At 40.5% G+C, this 24,486-nt stretch overlaps 1 protein-coding gene across 1 annotated transcript in view; it reads right to left on the minus strand.

Moving 5' to 3' along the window:
* LOC127577498 (Golgi apparatus protein 1-like) overlaps window positions 1-24,486 on the minus strand; it is a 113,402-nt gene that overhangs the window by 69,380 nt on the left and 19,536 nt on the right. The window contains 3 exon segments of the mRNA XM_052028725.1: window positions 10,666-10,881; window positions 14,505-14,591; window positions 17,375-17,407. Of these exon segments, the coding sequence (XP_051884685.1) occupies window positions 10,666-10,881; window positions 14,505-14,591; window positions 17,375-17,407 (336 nt within the window).

Here is a 24,486-nt window from a genome sequence, read left to right on the forward strand (position 1 = left end):
GCCAACTGTGCAGAAAACATCCACAATTGCTTTAGCTCAAGTTCAAGGTTTCCAAGCTTCAGAGGCAGCCAGCGTTACAGCAACCTCACAGGCAGGAAAATCAATTCTGTAAATGGGTGGCCATCCAGAAGAACAGGAGGTGCAGAAACCTTCGGAATGTGTGTCACTCTCAATCTGTACTCAGGATTACAGAATGCTGTTGAGCTACAAAACTTCAAAGTGGTGTGTAGGTTGTGATATGAATAAGCAGAAAGTTGCACAAGGGAGAACAGTGGTGTGTAGAAATGCAACCATCCTTAGAGATTCCAGAGTTGGGAGAGATAGACTGTAACTAACATCACAAGTGTTGCCTCCCGGTGCAATGTAGAGAATATCATGAGGTTGCAGTATATCCTACAGGAGCAAGGGTGTGAGCTAGCTATGGTGCATATTGGTACCAACAACATGAGGAAGACCTGAATAGATATCCTACAGTCAGACTTGCAGCAACTAGGGAGGAAATTAAAAAGCACCTCAAACATCCAGGTCCTGGATTACTCTCAATGCCAGATATCAGCAAGAGAAGGAATTGCAAGTAATGGAGGATCTAAACAAGGTTCACTGTATGTACAAGAGGGAACAGTTCTGAGATAGGAGGCACTTAATAAAAAAAAAAGGTGGTTTATACTTTAAAATGACTGGGACCAAAGCTATGACCATGAGGTTCACTGATGTGATTGGAGAGGTTCTGAACTAAATTGGAAGTGGGCTGGGTACCAGCATATGAGATGTAAATAAGATGAACAAGATGCATAAAGGAATGAGAAAGCTGAATAGCAATGGAGGGAGGACAACCATCAGGAATACAATAATATAATGAGACAGTATTCAGAAAAGGATCATCAGCTTCAAAAGGGTACAAGTGCAAAAGGAAAAGCAGCGAAGTTATGCTGTGCAAAACTCTGGTTAAGTAACAACTAGACTACCGAGTTCAGTTTTGATCACCACATCTCCTGAAGGATGTGAAGCAAAAGGTTGCTGAGATTTATCAGAATGATTTCAGGGGTGAGGGATTTTAATTATAAGGTTAGGTTGGAAAAGCTGAGGCTGTTCTCTTGAAACAAAGGAGGTTGAGCAGAGATTTGACAAATGTAGAGAAGACTGTGACAATTTAGACAAGGTAGATAAAGCAAGGCTATTCTCAATCTTTGGAGAATACAGGATTTAAGCTACTAGGCTACAGATGTGGGGGTGGGTGGGAGGTGGGCACAGCGGCAGGTTGGAAGGTGAGAAGGCACTTTTTATTTTGCGCAGCACATGTTAATGACCTGAATCACGCTGCCCAATTCTAGAAGGAAACTGGATAGGCATAGGGGATAAAAAAGAACTTGCGAGTCTACAGGAAAAGAGCATGGGAATGGGTTTGATTGGATTGCTCTACAGAGCTGCATGGACTCGATAGTCTAAATGCCCTCCTCCTGAGCCACAAAGATAATGACTACTTTTAGGTTGAAGTACATGTATGGTGGGGGAAAGAGTGGTAGCTAATTCAGCAGCAGGCTAAATTCATCCTCAGCATTGCAACTAGTTTGATATGAAAGGATTTGTGGATCATGATAATGTGCAAGTGTAAAATTGACAACACATTCAATAGCTTCGCCAATGCAAAAAACTGGTGAGCACGAAATGCACTTGCATGCACCAGGAAGATCCCTAATTCAATTGCATGCATAAAGGATACCAATGAGTATCTGATGAGAATGATGAACAGAAATCAAGAGTTAGTTGGAGTCCCCACTCTGAGGTTGGAAATGGGAACAGGTTACACTGAAGAATGAATACGATTTACTTAGACCTGATGCCTTTACACTCAGTGCTGTTATCCTTCATTCATTGACTGTTCTGGACGTACCATCCTGAAGTTACAGAAGGAACGATGCCATATCCAGCACCTGCAGAATCCCTGTGTCTCCGTATAACGTGGGGTAGACTGCAATGAATCACTTGCAGTATTCTCCAACAATAAGCTTCGCACAAATGCATACAGAGTGAAATGTTTTGTCCTGGAGTAGGTGAAGGGGACCTTGCAAAAGAAGCTGCAAGCTCTCTAATCTATCTCCATGTAGATAAATTGGCACCCTTGTGGCTCTATTTAAGGGACTATTTGTTCAGTACAAAACTGAAGTTAAAGTATTAACAGAATACTCATGCACTCCAGCCTTGATGCTGTAGAGTAAGAATTAGATTAGACATTAGAGCAAGCAATTAAAACAATTTGCAGTTCATCAGCTACTTTAATGGGCTATAATTAGGCTTGTGCCAATTGCTGATTGGGAGTAATTCCAAAGGTGCCTCAACAATTAATACAGTTTCATAATACAGCTGGTATTTCCCAATAGGAAACTGCAAACAATTCCAAGTGCTCTTTTTAACTGGGCATAATCAGGACACTTATGCAGCAAAGACTAAAGAGAACATATTCTGCAAAATAAATTTAAAAAATAAGCAATAAAGACATAATTAAAGGAGAGAAATGGGTCCCCAGCAAGTCCAGGCACCGACCATAGCTTCTACTGGCAATGGTGGAACATGCATGGCAAGATGAATTGTATTGCAGGTGTTAAATATTCCTTTTACTCAAGTTAAGTACACAATTAAATTGTGGTACAATGTTCCAAACAGTACATTGTACCTACATCAGATCCCAGATCTTTCTTACACTCTGGTAGAAGACACTTAAGGTTTATTATTATTAACATAACAAAATGAAACTACCAAGTGGTTGAACCACCCACGCTGGCCAGCAGACCTTCATTACTTTGCACCGCTGGCAAATCATACTGTTCTTTCAGTTCCATTCATTTTGGAAACCATAATGTTAAGACATGAACTTTTAACTTTTTTTTGCCGATTTCTAAATTACTCATTCTCAGAAAATTACAAACACAAAGCCCTAACATAGCACCAGCCAGAAATGGCTTTAAAGCTCGTCACACTGCTTCAATCTTGGGTCAACTGAACAATTTCCAGTTGCAAGTGCTGATTAACTTATACTGCTCAATTTAATTCTACCAGCAGCCACTATTTCCACCTATACAAAATAATGTCTACAATCTAAAAAATCCTGTACTTAATAATAAAGCAGTTACATTTTTTGAAGGGTGTTATACTGTATAACAGCAGCATTACCTGCAGTTCACCATACCTTGCAAAAAACTCAATCCAATTAATGGAAAGTCTTTTTTTTAAACAAGTATCAGCACATGCATACCCGGATGTACTCATTTCTAAATGCAAATATTTTGGAAATCAACATAAGGGGAGGTATGTACCACAGATAACAATCACAGTCTTTAATAATGGACAATTCAAAGAATTGAACCACCAGAATAACCTCTCAAGATGCTCCTGCATGGCTTCTAACTGTGAATGCTTCTGTGCAGTTAACCAAGTCTTGGAAGCAGATCCCTAACCTATTCAATTACAATGCATGGACTCCCAGCTGAGGGTGAAGGATGAGGAAATATGGTTTGGGTGCCAGCCTCAAAAATACTCAACTTAAGGGAATACTTTTTTTTGGTGAAATAAGACATCGTCTCATTCAAGGACCATCATTTTCTGGAACACATGGTTAGATATAAATTGCACTATATATCACAAAATTACAAACAATTCATGGAACAGAAGCAAGTCATTCAGCCCAAATAAGTTAGGATGGTGTTTTGGCTCTACCCAAAACTCTCCTAAGCCTTTCAGCAGACTGGATAACCAACCCGAGACTAATGGGACCTGACTACGTATGCCAGGTATGCATCCATCTGTGTTTGAAAAAAAAATTATGCACTTGTCCCAGGTCAAACACTATAAATATGAAAAAGCCCAGACCTTTAAATAAATGCACAACTTTAAAATAAATGTACTGCTGCACATTAGTAATAAGCAAGCTTCCATTTTTTTTTAACCTTTTGGCAAATACCTCCCAAAAATTCTTCCAAGAACAGCCCCAAATGATAAAGAAGTGTACAATATGAGGCAGTTCTCTGTGCTCAAGTTGGTTTATTACACAAATTAAACATAGAAGTAATTCTCAATCATTAGCATTCATGGAGGCTGATGCTATGAAGAGAAAACTGTCAGTAGGGGAAGTTTAATACTGTACACAGAGGCTGTGTCACTGTAAAGTGTGGCTTGGAAACATTTCCACGTCATTGATTTCCATGATAGTAAAAACCTAGTGGTTTTATTCAATATAAATCTTGCAAACTTGCACTGAAATGTTACAGCAAAGAAAGGTAATTCAGTTATACAGTGGCATGCTGAAGGAGGATGCAATGACACTGCAAGAGAACTAAGTCAGTCGTACATGATAGTGTTTTGTACACCAAAAAAATCCGGTCTTAAGAAATTACAAAATACGGGCAAATAAATAAGTCTCTGCTGCAAGGATGTTTGACATATCCAAGCAGCCTTTGGGGAAGGTTTTCTTGAGCAAGCACACCTGCCTACCATCGCGAGTGTTACCTGTGGTTAAGTATCAGCAAATAATGTGTTACCAAGTTCAGGTACAATTTCAAGGCAGTATCACCATGCAGCCAAAAGAAAACTAATTTTGCAGATTGCTGATAGGCTGAAGGATAAGAATGTGGGAATGTCAATGGACAAGAGGACAAGATACCAACCTAACACAGGTAAATGGGATTAGTGTGGATGGGCAAAAAGGTCAGCACGGAAGCAATGGGCTGAAGGGCCTGTTCTGGATTCTTTGACTCTAAGACGTCACCATCAGAATTTGAATTCAATGCCACAGTTCTAACAGCAGCACTGTTTCAACTGGAAGACCGAAACTGGTAAAAATATCAATTTTAAAGCTTCTGGTGAATATTATTGCCTTTGAAATAACAAATTTAAACAGATCAAGGAGTCTGCTCTAAGAGCACATTGGCACCTGAATCGTAGAAACCAAGCAGATGACAATCCTTCAACTGCATTTGATCCAACAGAATTATCTGCCAAAGATCTAGATGTTGCAGTTATAAAAGATGAAAAGCCCTCCATCAAGTACCTCGAAGAAACTGGCCTTGCAACAGTTATCCAAAACATAGAATTAGGTGGAGGAAACAAGATTAGGGACAGTCAGCATGGCTTTGTGCAGGGTAGGTCATGCCCTACGAACTTGATTGAGTCTTTTTGAGATGACAAATATGCTTGATGAGGGTAAGGCAGTGGATATTATCTACATGGACTTTAGCAAGGCATTTGATGAGGTTCCTCACAGTAGATTGATTCAGAAGATAAAGGTGCATGGGATCCAAGGTGAATTGCAAGTTTGGATTTGGAACTGGCTTGCCCATACAAGACAGATGGTAGGTGTTGAAGGCTGTTACTCTGGATGGAGGGCTGTAACCAGTGGTGTTCCACAAGGATCAGTGCTGGGTCCTCTATTGTTTGTGATATACATCAATGATTTGGGTGGATTAGCAAATTTGCAGATGACACCAAGATTGGTGGAGTTGTGGACAGTGTAATGGACTGTGAAACAACATAGTGGGATATAGATCAGTTACAGATATGGGCAGAGAAGTGGCAGATGGAGTTTAATCCAGGCAAGTGTGAGGTGTCACATTTTGGGAAGTCAAATGAAAGGAGAAAGTATACAGTTAATGGTAGGCCCCTTAATAGCATTGAAGTACAAAGGGATCTTGGGGTCCAAGTCCATAGTTCACTGAAAGTGGCTACACAAGTGAATAAGGTGGTAAAAGCGGCGTAAAGCATGCTTGCCTCCATTGGTAGGAATGTTGAGTTTCAGAGTACAGAAGTCATGCTCCAGCTATATAAAACTTTAGTCAGACTGCACTTGGAGCATTGTGTGCAGCTCTGGTCGCCCCGTTATATGGGGGATGTGGAGATAGTGGAAAGGGTGAAGAAGAGGTTTACCAGGATGCTGCCTGGATTAGAGGGTATGAACTATAAGGAAGGGTCAGACAAACTTCAGTTGTTCTCCCTCGAGCATCAGAGACTGAAGGGAGACCTGAAAGAGGTTTTTAAAATTACGAGAAGTATAGATAGGGTAGGTAGTCAGAATCCTTTCCCTAGGGCAAATGTCAAACACCAGAGGATATGCTTTTAAGGTTGGGGTTTGGCGGGGGGGGGGGGGGGGGGGGTGGTGGAGTTTAAAGGTGACATGAGGGGCACAGAGAGAATGGTAGGTGCCTGGAATGGGTTACCAGGTACCAGGGGTAGTAGTGGAAGCAGGCAGTTTGGTGGAGTTTAAGAGGCTCTTAGATAGACACATGAATATGAAGGGAATGGAGGGATATGGATGATACACAGGAAGAGGACATTTAGTATAAATTGGCATCAAGATCGGCACAACATCATTGGCTGAATGGCCTGTCCAGTGCTGTACTGTTCTATAGGATACAGAACAGTGCATCTGACACCAACTTCAACTGTGGAGATTTATCACGAGCTACACAAATAACTGAAGCAGTACGGAAAACATAACTCAGATTTTGGTGGATTTCCTCCAACCATCTTATGAACCTTACAGGAAACCTGAGGGAGATCAGAATGTCACATTGAAAGTGACAATGCCATGGTTAAGGAAAATTAAACATTGTTGGCTACCTTATTCTGATATTCCAATGCAGGCAATTGCCAGACAAAAGTACAGTGAATGGATTGTGAAGAAAGGAAGTGATTTGGACAAGACAGCAAAGTTGCTTTTCACTAGATTTAAGACGAGAAAGAAGTTTACTCTGAAGTCCATGGAGTGATGATACAACTATAGCTGCCAAGACAACAGCAATTGACTTTGTTCAATGCAAGAATGTACAAGAACAGGGCACTTATGCTGATGGAGAAGTACACAAGGTGCAGGTTTGCAACAGTGAAGGAAAATGAAAGGAAAACAAATTTGCTGAAAATTGGCATAGCTGACTAGAAGTATACTTTGCATTCTGACTGGCAGAAGCAATGACAAGAGGAACTTCAGCAAAGCTGGAAGGATGATGGACCTGCAGTGGAATACCCTTGGGCACAATAAATTTAATTTTAGATTCTAACTGAAGCTACAAATGAAAATCTCTCTGCCAGGCAATTGTTAAGCTGGGGAATGCACACACCCTCTGATTTATCAGATTTTCACAGGTATTTGTTCCAGCTAACAAGAACAGCTAGGGTTTCCAGATGTTTTAAATAGAGTTTGCAAGTTCAATAAAGCAATGTTATTTATTCATACATACTGTTCTCTATTACACTGCCCAAGTCAGAGTCATACAGCACAGAAACAGGCCCTTCAGCACAACTGGTCCATGCCAATTAAGATGCATATCCAAGCTAGTCTCATTGGCCCACATCCTTCTAAACCTTTCCTATCCATATACCTGTCCAACTGTCTTTTAAAAGATATTGAACCTACTTCAACCACTTTCTCTGGCAGCTCATTCCATATACATCCCACCCTCTTTAAAAAACAAAATGCCCATCAAGCCCCTATTAAATTGTTCCCCTCTCACCTTAAACCTCTGCCCTCTAGTTCTAGATGGGAAAAAGACGGAGTGCATTCACCCTATCTGTGCCCCTCATGATTTTATATACCCCTTAGATCACCCCTCAGTCTCCTACACTAACATCCTAACCTGTCCAATCAGTCCTGAGACCAGGTAACACCCTTGTAAATCTTTTCTGCACTCTTTCCAGTTTAATAACATCTTTCTTATAGCAGGGCAACCTAACCTGAACACAATACTCTAAGGAGGTAGGGGTTGGCACCAAATCCACTCAGTCAATACACAAATGAGAAATCATCTCTGCTTTGAGCAAGTTGAGTCAAACCACTCAAGCATTGGGAAAAGATGCTGCTGAAAGGGGCAAGAGATGCAACGACTCAGGTGGTCTTTGGGACGGACAGCACACCTCTGCAATATATCCTTCTATTCCTTCCTCCCTCATATGCTGCTTCTCAGGCCACCATTGAATACAAGTAAATTTTCAATCATTCTGCAAGAACCCCTAGCTTCATCATCTTTCACCAATAGATTGTGCTCTTATACAAATGCCAATACATTTCCCCCCTCACTCCCCCAAATGTGTGCCAAATCATTGAAAGAACTGTACTTGTACACAGCTTTAAGCAGAAGTAAAACTGAAAACTGATGGTCAAGACCCATTTGAAGCAAAAATTAGTGCTGCCAATGGAGTGTGGAGGAATATTGATTGTTTTGTTAGAATGTTAGGAGCAGGAGTAGAGCACTCGTTCCCTGAAGCCTGTTTTGGCATTTAACAAGTTCATGGTTGATCTGTTTGTAACTACACTCCCTTCTGCTCTTGGTACCCTTTTAGTCCTTTGCTTGTCAAGGACCTATGTGTCTTAGAGATATTCAGCGATTCTGCTTCAACACCTATTAAGTACTCCGAAGACCCTCAATCTTCAAAAGTCTGGCAAAACTGTCTTAAATGGGCAACTCCTAGTTCGAGACTCTCCCATGAAAGGAAACATCCCCAACACCAACCCTGTCAATACATCTCTGAATCTTATGTTCCAATCATTTCTCATTCTTCTAAACTCCAGCAGATACAAGTCTTGCCAGTTCAGCCTTCCCTCACAGGACAACAGACTCATTCCAGGTACTATTTTGGTAAACTTTCTCTGAACTGTTTCCATTAACATGCATCCTTGAATAAGAAGACCAACACTGTGCATAGTACTCCAGAAGTAATCTGTCAAATGTGAGACATCGCCTGTCCTTTTTCCTCCATAGATGTTGCCCGACACACTGAGTTCCTCCAGCTCCTTTGTGTGTTGCTCCAGATTTCCAGCATCTGCTGTCTCGATAAAATTCTGTTCACTTGCCTAATTTCTTGCTGTAACTGAATGCTAGCCTTCTGTAAAACATGCACAAAGGCATTCAAAGCTCTCTGCATTCAGAGCTCTGCAATCCCACATCATTTAGATAATGTGCTTTATTTATCCGTTGGGAAACTGTGCAGTTTTACTGCCAACGATAGTTCATTTCCCAGATGTTTGCCCACTCACTGAACCTATATCCATCCCTTTGTAGCCTTATATTTGCTTCACAACTCACTTTCCTACCAATTTTTGTGTTATCAGCAAATTTAGCAACCATACTTCTGTGCCAACATACAAGCCATTTGTATAAATTGTAAAAAGACTGACTGATTTTGCTGTCCTGTAGCAGCAGAGATGGGGATAAAGGATGCTTAGTAATCCATTTAAAATGTTCTCCCGACTTCAGTAACAAAGTCCAGAAATGGACTAAGGATTACCAGACACCCAAAAACTGGCAACCCAATCTAAAAGAGAAATTTATGTGCATATTCGCTGCCATTCACATTCACTGCACCATGGTCAATGATGCGCTGATGATGCCTTGAAATAAACAGCAATGGGCACAGAGGCAGAGGAGACTGAGGTACAGTTAACACTACTCAGGCTTTAGTGTCTAGATACTAACCTACAAATATATCATTCGAGCTCAAAACAACTTCAAACAAAGATACAAAAACATACTTAAAATTACAAACTGTGATTGGGCAAAAACTTAGTAAATCAACTGTAATGTGGGGATGTACGAGGTCATGCACTTTGCTAAAGGGAATCAAAAGGCAGGTAGTTAAATGGAGAGAGGCTGCAAATGAGTGAAGTTCAGAGGTACCTACATGTTCTAGTGCTTTAATCAAAAAGTTAGCAGGCAGGTTCAACAAATAGTTAAGAAAGCAAATGGGACATTGGCCATTATTGCCAAGGGGTTGAAGTTTAAGAATAGAGAAGTTTTGTTACAGTTGTGCAGGGTGTTGTTGAGGGCTCACCTGGAATACCGTGCACAGTTTTGGTCCCTTTACCTAAAAAAGGATATAGTAGCATTGATAGCAGCCCAAAGAAAAACTACCAGACCATTTCCTGGGATGAGAGGGTTGTCCTATCAAGAGAAAGTCAGCAGTTTGGGCCTGTATTCCTTGGAGTTTAGAAGAATGAGGAGTGACATTATCCAAACAGACAAGATCCTAAGGGAGCTTGGCAGGATAGATATTGACACAGGAGACTGCAGATGCTAGAATTTGGAGCAACACACAAAATGCTGGAGGAACTCAGCTGGTCAGGCAGCATCTATGGAGGGAAGTGGACAGTCAATGTTTTGGGTTGAGACCCTTAGTCTGGATGGACAGATGTTTTCACCAGCAGGAGAGTCTCAGACAAAGGGACACAGCAACAAAATAAGGGGTCAGTCATTTAAAACTGAGGTGGGTAGAAATTTGTTCTCTCAGAAGATGGTGAATTTCTGGAATTCTCTGCCCCTAAGGTTAGCGGAGGCAAGATCAATAGTTACACCAAGGTGGAAATAATAAATATTTAAAAGATCATGGAACTGAGGGTTATGGAAATGTCACAGACGAGTTGAAGCCAGCCCAGACCTGCCATGATCATACTGAACTGCAGGGAGGCTCGAGGGGTCTGGTGGTCTACTCCTAACTCTTACTTCCTTGTGATCTTGTGTTTAAACAACCATCTAATGAATTTGACCAGCAGTTCATTTTTTCTTATAACTGTTTACAGTACAGTTTTATAAAGTTTGTAACAACCTCATGCTGCAAGTGGTCAGTGCTACAATCTACAAATGCAACCTACTCTTGGTGACTGCTCCTAATCACAGCGACAGGCAGTACCTTTTCACCAGGCCGAATGCTTCCACATTTGAGTTGGTTGATGTCATTCTTGCAACTGTCCATAAAGCCACAGATGAGTTGGTAATCACTGAAGATGATAGCTGTCATTTTGGTTATGAACTGACGACACTGGTATTCAGTTATGTTTGTACGATGCTCAATCAAGCAGGAAATTACATAGCCTTTTCCTGGTTCTTGCTCAGCACACTCCTTCACCTGTATATAAAAAAAAAGAAATTTTTAATAAACATAACCACAAATATTTTTCAGCAAAAATGGTGCAGTTTTTCCCAGCCAAGTCCAGTTAAATGCAATTGCATCAGAATATCCGTTGAAGGTTCCTAAATAAGCAACCAGATGTCTCTTCTACATTGCCTCCAGAGCAAAATGAAAGAAAAACACCAAGAATTATTTACTCTTTATTCTTTACTCCAGATAATTCAATGTTATCGTGTCTACTGTGCTTTCTCACACCAGAAACAAAATTGTGACATGATGGCATGGCAAGCTGATTCACTTTCCATTCAGGATCTGAGAATGACTATGCTGTGAGACAGTGGACTAGCTGATTTAGAAAGGATTTCTAGGTGAAACATATATGAAAGTAGGAATTATATTCACAAAGTGCTTTTGAGATCAGGTTCAATCTGAATGAAATGCCAAGCCAAGGATGTTGCACCAAAGATACCAGTTTGACGTTAGGGATTGTTAAGACATTCTATGTTCGGACAACTAATTTTATTTGATGCAAGCTACTTCCGGGACTGCAGGGACAGATTTGGCTAGACTGAGAAAGATGGGATACACCTTTGATTTCCTGTCCAGCTGGAGTGAGACAGAGTCCATTTCCAAAGGTTAGGTCCATCTAGATTCAAGATTCTGTCTTTAAAACTGAGACATACTCAATATTCATTTCACCAGAGTAGTATAGTAGTTAAATTACTGCACTGGTAAATCCACTGGATTGGCCTAGCAATCAGACAATAGTGATGCAAATCCCATAATTTAAAAATGTGGTATCTATAATAACGACTGTCATAAAAACCCACCTGATATTTTAATGCCCTTCAGGGTAGGAAATCTGCATATGCAACTCCAGACCTCCAATAATGCAGTTTTCTTAATTGCCCTCAAAACTGACATGCCACTCATTTAAATCTAAACACAGTTAGAAAAAACAGATCACCAAACACTGGCATTGTATTCAGAATCTAATTCTGATTCAGTGAGATCAGTTGAAGCCAATCCTTCTAGTTCACAAACTTTCAGGATTGTGATCTAAATTGTCTGTCCGAGAAGAAAGGGCCTGTCACATTCCACTATGAGGACAACAGATTATAAAACAACCAGAGGTGACAGCACTGAGAGAGACAATCAGGAAGTAGCGGCCTCGGGGAGGCTTCAATATAAATTCCAAGCCGCTGGAAGTCTCTTTGTACCAGTTAGAGCACAATCAATGAAACTTGCTGTTGATTATCATTTAACTCAACCTTCAGGCAGCTACACATCAAAAAACATTTGGAAGCACAAACTAGCAAGGGCACAAAATGAACTCTGGGTGAGGAAACCTTTGGTCCATTACCAATTAGCCCATGAAATCCACAGCTAGTCAGTCTAACCGAGTCTTGAAGGACATAACTGTCATATTGGACTTGTATACAAACCCATCCATGACACTATTGGTAGATGTGACCTGTATAACCATAGTGGAAGGGAAGTTTCTCTTCACATTGAGGTCACTCTCCCTTGCATTGCATAGCCCTACCATTGTATTAAATAGGATACATTTTGAAAAGATCTGGTAGATCAAAACTGGGTTTCCAGGAGGCCCTTTGGGCCATCACAACAGAAAAAGTGCATTCTATCAGAATATGCAACCTCATTTTACCTTCACTATCAAACCAGGGACCAACCTGGATTAACCAAGGAGTTTAGAAGGGCATGCCGGGAACAAATTAACCCCACAATTAACAGATTAGATTAAAGGTCTAAAGTCCCAAAGCAGTGCCATAAACGGCAGAGAAAATTAAACAATGAGCTGGAAGAGGTTCCACAGAAGTTCCTATCCTCAAAGCCAGAGCCCAACACAGAACCAAAGAATGCTGAAGTATTGACAACCCTCCTCAGCCAGAAGTTCTGAGTGGATGATCGGCCTCCTCCTCTGATTCTCACCAACACAGAAGTGCTTCTTCAACCAATTCAGTTACTCCACATGATATCAAGAAATGCCTGAGAGCACCGAATGAAGGAAAGGCTATGGAACTGGAGAACATCCCATCTGTGGTATTGAAAAACGTGCTCCAAAACCAGCCATACCACAAGCCAAGCTATCTTACATCTACCAGTATGAGAAAACTGCCCTGATAAATGTTGTTTTTGTGGACAGGAAATACCCAATCCAGCTAAATAGCATGAAGAAGTCTATTCTCAATCATCAGAAAAGTAATAAAACTGTCATTGACAGTGCTATCAAGATTTGCTTACCCACTTGGCTCCAGACCTCATTCCGCCCTCACTTCCAAAAAGGATAAAAAGTAGAGAGTGAATGGCTTTGAAATCAATGCAACATCTAAGTGACTGAGACTTCAAGGAGTGTTGGTAAAACTGAAATCAATGGCCAAACCATCATTGGAAGCTGTCATATCTAATCCAAAGGAGGATGTTTGTGGATGATTGGCGATTATCAGCCCAGCCCCAGGGTACTGCAGCAAGAGTTCCTCCAAGTTGTGTCATAAGCTGATTGTCTTCAGTTGCTTCATTATGGCCTTCACTTCGTGAGAAGGACAGAAGGGAAAAATCTAATTCCAGAGCTTTTGCCAACTTGGACAGTTTTTAAGAATGTGTTAAGAAGTGGCAAGCAACCTTTTTTTTGCCACAAGTGCCAAGGAATGCTAATCTCCAACAACAGAGTATAACTACCTAACCTTGACATTCAATGGCCACACCAGAGAGTCTCCCACTATTAACATCATTGTGCTCAGAGGTGAGGGGTGGGGAGGTATTATCACTGACCAGAAATTTCTAAAGAATCATGGCAGATCAAAGGCCAAGATTCATACAGTGGTAACTCTCCTTCCAATTCCACAATGCCTTTTTGCTATCTATTTGACTCAAAACAAGAGTGCAATGGAATATTCTCTTTTTGCCTGCATGAGTGCAGATCAGTGATCAAGAACCTCAACACAATCCAGAACAATGCAGTCTACATGATTGAAACCTCAGTCCAACATTCCATCCACCACTAGATGCTGTATTTACCATCAATGAAATGCAGTACAGCTAAACCAAGGGTACTTCACAGCACCACCCACTAAAATGGACAAAAACAACTGGCATACAGGTATACCACCAGCTGAATATTCTCCTCAAAGTCACACATTATCCTGGGTTGGAAACATATTGTTTTCTTCATTTTATTGGGTCCGATTCCTGGAACTCTACCTAACAGCTGTATTGGAGTAACTTCACTGTACAGACTGGAGCTGTTCAAACAGCAATTTCTCTAAGGCAATCAGAAATGGATAATAAATGCTGGTCTCATCAGCAATACCCATATGCTGCAAGAAAAACAGGAATACAAAGACCCAAATTTACGATGGGCAATTTAACCCATTGCCAAGCAAAATCCTGAAAATTTACAGTATTTGAATCTACAGTAGAAACCAAATACCACCCTATACTTTAATATTTTATTTTTTAATGCATTTAAAAGTAGTTTCTTCACACTGCAAAAAAAAGGTATCCAGCTCAGTTTACCAGTATCTGTGTTAAGCCCCTTTTTTCCAAACCACTCCCCATTATTAATGCTTTGCAGTGCAGCCGATCACTCATATACTTACTTCACTCAGGGTAGTTTTGCAAACTTCGCCTGCTGCAGCTTCAAATTTAGGGTCAGTTGTCAGGTTAAATTTATAGTTCCACAACAGCTGAAAGAGATTGAAATAAATTAGGATCCATGATAACCTACTTCATTAAAAATGCTGGTATCAGTTAAACAAGTTTTGTTGTTACTAAACATATTCTGGCTAAGAACAGAAAATACCACTTGAGATCAATTTCTCAACCTAGAAGCAAATAATTACTCAAAGGTATATCAGCTTGCTCTTCAGATTCCAATAGCCTGACACTTGTACTCAAGATAGCAGGGAGATAATTTGCCAAAGGAGCGACCGCAAAACATTTTTATTAAAAAGCTGGTCTATAAATGTACAGTGATTTTTGTTGGTTGAAAGGAAAATCAAGAAACTTCCTGGAAATCCAAACTTCAAGTTATTCCATTTCTCTAAATTGTTCACTTTGCTCAATTAAGTTATTTTCTCTTCAATAATTTCCCTCCTGTCACAAAGGCATCATTAGATACTGTGGTATTTATCATCAGGTCTCAGTTATCCTCTACAACATCACAATGATTCATAAACTGGATCCCATCAATTACACATCAGTTTTAAATATTTCAGTCATAAAAAAATTCATTCCTAACCTATATTATGTCATCAAATTTATCATCTGAAGATTCCAAAACATTATTTTTTTTGATAATAATTGGAATTTGGAGTACCAAATGTTTTTTTCCCCTTTTCAGTTCCAGGGAATATGCTAGAATCCATATAGGAACATGCAACAGAATTTCTTAAAAAAAATAGGACTGAGCAGTCAACATGGACTTATGAAAGGGAAGCCATGTTTGACTATCGGAAATTTTTGAGGCATGGATTGAGTAGGTTATCAGACGGAAAGCAAAGAATGGGAATAAACTGGTCCTTTACAGGTTAGCAGGCTGTATGTAGTGGAATGCCCCATAGATATCTGTGTGGGCCATAGCTACTCAGAATCTATATCAACGATTTTGCTGAGGGACCAAATGCAGTGTTTCCAAGTCTGTCAATGGCACAAAATTAGGTGGGAGTGTGAGTAGGCAGAAGGATACAAAGAGGCTTCAGGGGAGAAAGAGAAACTAAATTGGTGACATGACAGATAGCACATAATGTGAAAAAAATGCAAGGTCATCCACATTGGAACAAGCATTTTTCCTAAAGGTGACAGATTGGGAAATGCTGATGTTTGAAGGGACCTCAGTATGCTTGAAAAAAAATGTCACAGAAAGCCAACATGCAACTGGCAACCAGAAAAAAAGATACACTGGCCTCATTACAAAAGGATTTCAGTACAAGAGTAAAGATAACCTACTGCAGTTATATAGATGAGACTGCACATGGAGAACTGTGTCGACCTTTGGTCTCCTTGCCTGAAAAACATACTTACCCAAGGGAATACAATGATGAGTCACAAGTCGAGATGCTGGGACAGCAGGTCTGAGGACATATTGAATAGACTAGGTCTACATTTCCCTAGAATGAGATCTCATTGGAACTTAAAATTCTTACTGGGCTTGACAGGTTGGATGCAGTAAGGATGCTTACAGTCTAGAACAAGGGGTCATAGTCTCAGGATAAGGAGTAGGCCATTTAGGATTTCTTCACAGACAGCGGTGAATCTTTGGAATTCTCTATCCTGGAGGCTGTGGAAATTTAGACAATCAGTTCATCCAAAAGAGTGATCAACAGATTTCTTGATTTTAAAGGAGTCAGGGGTACAAACATAGTGCAGGAAAATGGAACAGAGGGAGCCAGGGAAAGATTGGGTCCACTCTGAGACCAAAGGAGTAATCTGTGTCTTATGAGGATAGATTGATGCCTTATGAGGATAGGTTGAGTGAGCTTGGGCTTTTCTCTTTGGAGAGGAGGAGGATGAGAGGTGACTTGATAGAGTTGTACAAGATAAGAGGCATAGATCGAGTGGACAGTCAGAGACATTTTCCCCAGAGTGACAATGGCTATCATGAGGGGACATAATTTTAAGGTGATTGGAGGAAGATGTAAGGGGGATGTCAGGGGTAAGTGGTTTTTTTTTTATATACACAGAGTGGTGGGTGCGTGGAACGCAATGCCGGCAGAGGTTGTGGGGGCAGATACATTAGGGACATTCAAGAGACTCTTAGATGGACACATGAATGATAGAGAAATGGGGGGGCTATGTGGGAGGGAAGGGTTAGATAGATCTTAGAGCAGGATAAAATGTCAGCACAACATTGTGGGCCGAAGGGCCTGTACCGTGCTGTAAAGTTCTATGCTCTATGTGTGTGTGGAATGAGATCTGGGCGAGGATATTTCTGAAAACTTCTCTATTCACCACAAAGGACATGGAAGAAAGTGAGCACCAAAGGATATAGACTTAATACGGGCAAATGGGATTGATGTAGATGGGCATGAACATGGTGGGCCATAGGCCCCATTTCTGTGCTGTGCAAATGTAGGTAAAAATCACCCATGATCTTGATGAACAGCAGATCAGACTCAAAGGACCAGGTGGCCTATTCCTGCTCCTAATTCTTGCATTCCAGGGTCCGCTACACTGGCTGACTTCAACTTGTCTGGGAAACTGAAGCACAAGTTTGGAATTTGCTGGCAGGTGAGCCAGGTCCCTGCCAGTATTACTGACCATATAAGCTTGTGTTTAAATTTACATTCAGATGCATTGTGCTATGTACTCAACAATGGTACCTATCTAGCCATCTGTAGTAAAAGGATTAAACAGTCGATCATTTGAAGATTAAAAGAATGAAATAATCATAAATCAATTGACTTTTAAACAGTTTAAAAGTAGTTATAGATGAGTACATAGAGCACAGAGCTAAAGATTCTTTACTTACATGGTTGCAGTCAGAGGAAATTTCGTCATCTGCCTGTAAAGGAAGAAAGCAATATTAGCAATGGGTGGTAAATCTGCGTCAAATGGAAATATTTAAATTTGCACATTTCACTTTGATTTCACACTATCCTCTTGGTGTTGAGGGGAACTTTTTCCAAATTCTCAGAAAAGATACTCTCCTAAATTAGGAAGACATAATTAAAGATTGCAAGGAAGATTCTAGGCAGAGAGCAAATGGAAAAGCATGCAGAATTTCCCAAATGACCCAAATAATATAAAAGATGCTTTTCCATTACCTCAAAAGCTTATTGCAACCTTTAAAACTACATGAAAATAACTGAAGTATTTTGAACAGTTTTTTTCCCCAAATGATGCATTCAATTGCTCAAAATTAGGTTACTCAAATATGGTGAATTGGACATTAATTCGAAACACATTTTTTAAGATAAACCTGTAAAAGCAAAGCTGCATCAGGTAGTCATTTAAAATTAGTTTTTCCACTTAAACCAAGTTATTCCTTGAAACTACATTCCAAAGGCCAGCCAGTAACACCGGCTCATGGCAGATTTTGTTCAATGATATAGACATGACTCTAACTGAATATCATTAATCTCCAAGAAATGCCCACCATACAAAAGGGAGCTGGTGAAATGAATGCATCATAGCAATTGATAAACTCCACCCATGTGGACCCAATCATACTGGAGACATTATGTAAAAAGATTTGTGTGAAAAAAGAACACTCTTGAAGCTGTGATCCTTCTCAAACGGGGCTGATTTTATGGAACACTGCTGTGCTAAATACACAACAGGATATAAATGATTCAAGAAACATTTACTTTTGCTGAGTTCTTTTCAGTTTTTACACAGGATGTTCAATGCTAACTGTAGACAAATCTTTTAAGATAAGATTTCTTTATTAGGCACATGTACATCAAAGCAGACAGTGAAATGCATCTTCGCGTAGAGTGCCCTGGGGGCAGCCTGCAAGTGTCGCTGTGCTTCTGACACCAACGTAGCATGCCCCCAACTTCCTAACCTGTAGGTCTTTGGAATATGGGAGGAAACCAGAGCACCTGGAGGAAACCCATGCAGTCATGGGGAGAACGTACAAACTCCTCACAGACAGCAGCCGGAATTGAACCCGGGTCACTTGTCCTGTAATAGCTTTATGCTAACTGCTACAGCTTTTTTTAAGCAAGCATAAAAATAATTATTGTTCCACTAACGGCCACTGGACAAAGTGCTGAGAGGACCCAATACTGTGGACTTTCTCCACACAGCCTTTGCGACAGCTCCACCAAGCTTCAATGCATCTCTCAGCACCTCGTCCTAGAAATTTGCCAGACTGTAGCATTCAGTTGAGGCACTCCCCACACTAGATGACCAGCAAGTTTCAGGCAGACCAAAGTGTTTTTCATGAAGCTGGTGATGCTGCAATAGCAGCTGACGTTTGTGTCTGTACGCATCCCTGGGAACAGCCGATACAGCAGAGTCCTGCACTATGCAGCTGCACAGACTGACCCTTGACAAAGTCCTCTGCACTTCTTTCCAACCTTATTGGAAGATGTACATTCCAGATGGAGATAGATGATGGTCACATCCTCAGCATAGCCACCTCAAGGGCAGTGGGTAGTGGCACCGAGACTTGGGAACAATCTAAATGTCAACACGGAAATGACTCCATTCAAATGCTAACTGCAAAACTATTATGGAGTTACACTTGTTAAGCAGATTAAGCAAGAATGAGCAGCAACAAGCTTTTTACCATTTTGTAGCAATAACTGTCAAAACAACTGGAATCATATTTTCCAATGCTTTGCATCAGCTTTGAGATTACGCAGTGCCGGCTATATACCAAATTACCTAGTTTTAACATTAAACTCTGCCTTAGGTGGTTCGGGGGGCAAAGGGGGCGGTTGTCAAGACATAGGCAATTTGGAATTTCTCAGTAAAACCAGAAACACGTCATCACGTCATGAATGAGAAGTATGGTGAAATCAATGACTTAAGACCTGTCACCAGATATTATAGATTTAAAACTGATGTTGGTTAAATGTCCGTTTGTTTTAACAATGTTGATTTTCAGGCATATCTCGATAAAAGTAACTTTAATCAAATGTCAGTCCAGAATGAAAGCAAAGCAATATTTACTGTTAATTGAAGCGTGTTACTACCAACTAAAACCATTTAATGCTTAGTAAACAGCTTTTGGGGAAAATTAGGAACCCAAATACAGAACACGAAGGAGCCATTTGCTCATGAAGCAAGTTCCTCTAGAACTTGTGCACTGTGAACAACACCCCAGCATCATCCCCATCACTCAATTATGATCATTATGATTTACATCCTTTTGGATTATTAGGCACCCTAATGGACTTTAGGGATGTAATCTGAAATAACATCAACCATGTATTTTACCTCAAGAAAAGTGTTTTTGAAAATGTACACACTGTGCATAGACTAGTGATCAACCGCTTGTGTTTGTGGGCATGCAATACAACAGGTGGGTGATTTGTGGGATTCAGGGGACTTGCAGGAACCCAGAGTAATGAAAGTCAAGATAGCAATGGACAACACAAAAACCCTACATGTTCTATTTATTTTAGTTGCAATTTGTTACAAGAAACAAAAGTTCTCAAGTTTTATTTCCTAAAATAAGCAAAAATATTTAATTTCACCAAAACGGTGAGTTTAAGTGATAAAACACTCATGAACCGAACCAAATATAAACAAACAATTCAAGCTGTATTCATAATTTATGAACTGCCCTTCCCTTGTATCTGCAAAATATTTGATTAATTTGTAATGAATTTCTTAATCAAAGTTGTTTTTATCTTACAGTTCCAGTCCATATAGGAGTTCTTAGGCATTAAATACAATGATTCCCTCCATCCCAGTTCGATCAATTTAATGTGCATCGATTATTTTCCTTCTATTAGCCTTCTGAAAATGGGCATGTGACCAGTATTCCCAAATTTCTACTTTTGCCTCGTCTCATTGCTTCCTTTTTAAATTTGCCTGGTTCAGATTAAGCCTCATCTTTTATTTATTCAATAATCTCTGATGAGAAATATATATAGCTCTCAATAGAGTATAGGATAATCTTCATTGAACTGTGCCACAACAATATGTTCAAAGTCACCATTACAATGCAATATAATATAATTGCTTCTTCACAGCTACATGCGGCTTTTGGTACTGAATTTTTCGTAATGTGTCTAGCTAGTAAGGACAGCATTTGTTGCCCATTCTCAATTGCCCTTGGAAAAGTGGCAGTCCTTCTGAAGGTAATGCCACACTGCCATTAGGAAGAAAGTTCCAAGATTTGGACCCAGTAACAATGAAGGAATAGCAATGCATTTCCAAGTCACGAGGGGGACCTCCAGCTGGTGGTGTTCCCATGCACTCAAACCCTTTACCCTCCTCGGTGGTTAAGGTCTTTGGTTTGAGGGCTGCTGTCAGAGCAGCTCAGATCATTAGTTGGTACACTGCAGCCAACTATGCAGTGATAGTGAAGGGAATTAATGTTTTGGGTGGTAGTTGGGGTGCCAATCAAGCAGGCTGTTTTGTCCTGGATGGTTTTGAGCTTCTTAAATGCTGTTGGAGCTACAGCAAGGTACCCAACATCTTCCTTGTAAATGGCTTTCATGTGTCAGGTGAGTCACTCATTGCTGAATAGTCAGCCTCTAATGTGCTCTTGCAGTTACAGTATTTGTGGCTTGTCTATTTGAGTACCCCTTTAACAATTGGTTCCTGACAGTGAGGGATATTGCAATGATAATGCCATTGAACATCAAGAGTACTTTGTTAGATTCTTGTTGAAGATGGTCATTGCTTAGTACTTTTGTAGCATGAATGTCAAATCTGGTCAGCTACTCCTGTATTTAGTCAATGGACATTCAAATACATTAACTTTCCAGTAGGTCAATGCCCCATGATCCCAGTATCTAAATTTTTTTTTAAATCTTCCTTCTGAATGCTTAATGGAAACCTGTTATTGTTTTACCTTGTACTACCTCAATGCCCTATAATGAATTGATCTGTATGAATGGTATGCAAGACAAGTTTTTCCACTGTATCTCGGTACATGTGACAATAATAAACCAATTCCAATCAGATAGACACAAGTCAACTCCAGGCATCATTATGAAGAGAGAGGAAGATTTTCCAGTACCTTTGTACGATTTACTTCTCAACCAACATCATATAAGAAAATGGTCATTTTCTCATTGTTGTTTGAGAGATCTGCGTACAAATTAGTTACCATAGCTTCATACAGGTCATTTCTATTCTATGCAGCCAATTAAGTACCTCTTTACATGCCCTATGCTATAAATACAGATATGTTCCAGTCATCCCTTTATACACCTGAAGTGTAATATCAGAATCCTTCATCTTTTTAAGACAAAAAAATGTTGCTCACAATTCAGAGTAATGCCTTCTTTAAAAGTGCCCAAATGAGCCGCAGAATTTTACTATCACAAAAGTAAATGTGCAAGTGTACCCGACTTAAGAGTACAATAACGAAAACAATCTTTTAAAATTTATTAGAAACCTTCAATGGCACAAGCTTGTTGATACCAGCATATACTGGCCCCACATTGCATCCATTTCAGTATTAGCACTCCTGCTGCTCCTCAAGTGGTCTGGAAGTACCAATCAAGATAATATGGAGAGATAGGGACTCTAGGAGAAGTCATTGCAATGGATAAAGATCAAAATCACTACGTGAACCAAAGTTAAGTGGCCTTGGAATGCCATCCACACCTGTCCAGTTAAGCTCAAGCTGTCTCAACCAAGTTATTTATGGACACAGGCAGATGGCAAATTTCACACACGCCACCAATAATCACACTCTGGCTGTTAAAATGACGAGTCAGATACAAAATGACTCGCAGCTATCTTTTGGGAGTTTTTTTTTAAGATTGAAAACGTGGCACACTGGATTGTGGCAGTCTACGCACAGCTAACCATGCATATATAACTATTTATCTGATCTTAAAATGCTTCATACAACAGCAAGGAAAGTAAATTTGCAATTATGGAGCACTTTTCAGGACCTTGTGATATTCCAATGTGACCAACAGTAGTAAAGTACTTTCAAAGTGTAGTCACAGCAGATCTTGCTTGGAAATTTTTTCAAATGAGGTGGAGTCAGCATGTACGAGTTGATTTTTTTAAAAATCTAACTGCTTGAAGAAAAGGTTGGTCTAGGAAAGACACCTTTGGAATCACAAACAAATAACTCCTCTCTGAAAAAGCCCAAGATTCCTTGGAAGCTAGAACAAAGCCCTCCAGAAAGACCTGCTTTGTATGCTTTTTTGGGATTATAATCCCTCAGTGCCATGAAACATAACTCACTCTTAAGATGAGAAACTATAACTATTTAGAAAAGTGCTTTAAATCTTGCGTGCCTCTTCCCTTCATTCACTTTTCAAATTAGTCCCTTTACCAGGAAAGTATAAGAGAACATGTAATAGTGTACCATGAGTATGCCACTGATTACAGATTGTAAGCAAAATGAAAGCTTAAGTGGAGCTGAAGTACATATTCCTACTGGTCTGCATTAGTATATTTTTCAAAACCTTAAGCAAAGCTTAGTTCTCATGCTGTCAGGACCATTGCAAAATGACTACCTCAGTCAAACTGTCCAGCCTCCAAATGAGGTTAAAAGCTCCCAATGACCACTCTCGATGAGATGATTTAAAAAAAAAAGTAGAGAATCCACAGGATAAATAAAGATCATTGTTCTACCACTGCAAATAGTGGGTAAAGGAAGGCATTATTTCACAATCAGGGTAAACTGGTGAACTTTGTTATAGTTCACCTGCACACCTTTGAAGTCTTCTTTTCCCACTCATCAAAGGTGAAAAATGACAAACAATCCATTCAATCAGTTCTTTAGGGATCACTACCCTTGGCTGTTGCAAGTAGAACTGTGCTTTCCATAAATATGCACTAAGATCTCTCTCAGGTTTCACCTGGAAGCAGCAGCATAACAGGAGAAACAAAGGCACGTTTAGGCAGTCAATAAGTGAACAGATCCAGTCTACGGGACAAAATAATGAGGTAATGTTCATGGACCGTTCAGAAATCCGACGGCGGAGGGGAAGAAGCTGTTCCTGAAACATTGAGTGTGGGTCTTAAGGCTCCTGTACCTCCTCCCTGATTGTAGTCGAGTGAAGAAGGCATGTCCTGAATGGTGAGGATCCTTAATGATGGATGCCGTTTTCTTGAGGCTCCGCCTCTTGAAGACGTCCTCAACGGTGGGGAGCATTGTGCCTGTGATGGAGCTGGCTGAGTCTATAACCCTCCGCAGCCTCTTTCGATCCTGCGTATTGGAGCCTTCATACCAGGCGATGATGCAACCAGTCAGAATGCTCTCCACCATACATCTGACTGGATCTGTTCACTTATTGACTGCCTAAACGTGCCTTTATTTCTCCTGTTATGCTGCTGCTTCCAGGTGAAACCTGAGAGAGATCTTAGTGCATTTTTGCAGCTGAGATACTGAAGAGATCCTCCTTTCGAGGCAACTTAGTGCTAGGAGGGCCTTGGTTTGGGGTCTGTCTTTTATAGCATCATTTCCTGTGTGGTGTTAGTGCTGGACTTTAAAGTAAGACTGGATGCATGTCACATGATCCCATTCTGCAGTACAGCGGTGTCTTGTAGGCTGTAGCTCATCGTCCAGTGATGTATATATACAATGAAGGCTTCCCTTCGAGCCAGCCAGTGCAGATTGTCTATGGGATGGCAGGGGATTTATGGAAAGCACAGGCAAAAAACTGCAAGAAACTGCAGAGAGTTGTGGACACAGCCCAGCACATCACAGACACCAGCCTCCCCTCCTTGGACTCTTGTCTTTACCTCTCGTTGTCTTGGTAAAGCAGCCAGCATAATCAAAGACTCCACCCACCCAGGACATTCTCTCTTCTCTCCCCTTCCATCGGATAGAGATACAGGTACACATCCTCGGGCAAAGTCAGAGGCAGAGGGGTCTGCTTCTTAATCAACACCTAGTGGTGCTCGGACGTGACGGTCCTGGCGAGTTCCTGCTCACTCAGCCTGGAATATCTAATGGTGAAATGTTGCCCATACTACCTACCACAG

This window comes from Pristis pectinata, chromosome 13, assembly GCF_009764475.1.
Source record: "Pristis pectinata isolate sPriPec2 chromosome 13, sPriPec2.1.pri, whole genome shotgun sequence".
NCBI lineage: Eukaryota > Metazoa > Chordata > Chondrichthyes > Rhinopristiformes > Pristidae > Pristis > Pristis pectinata.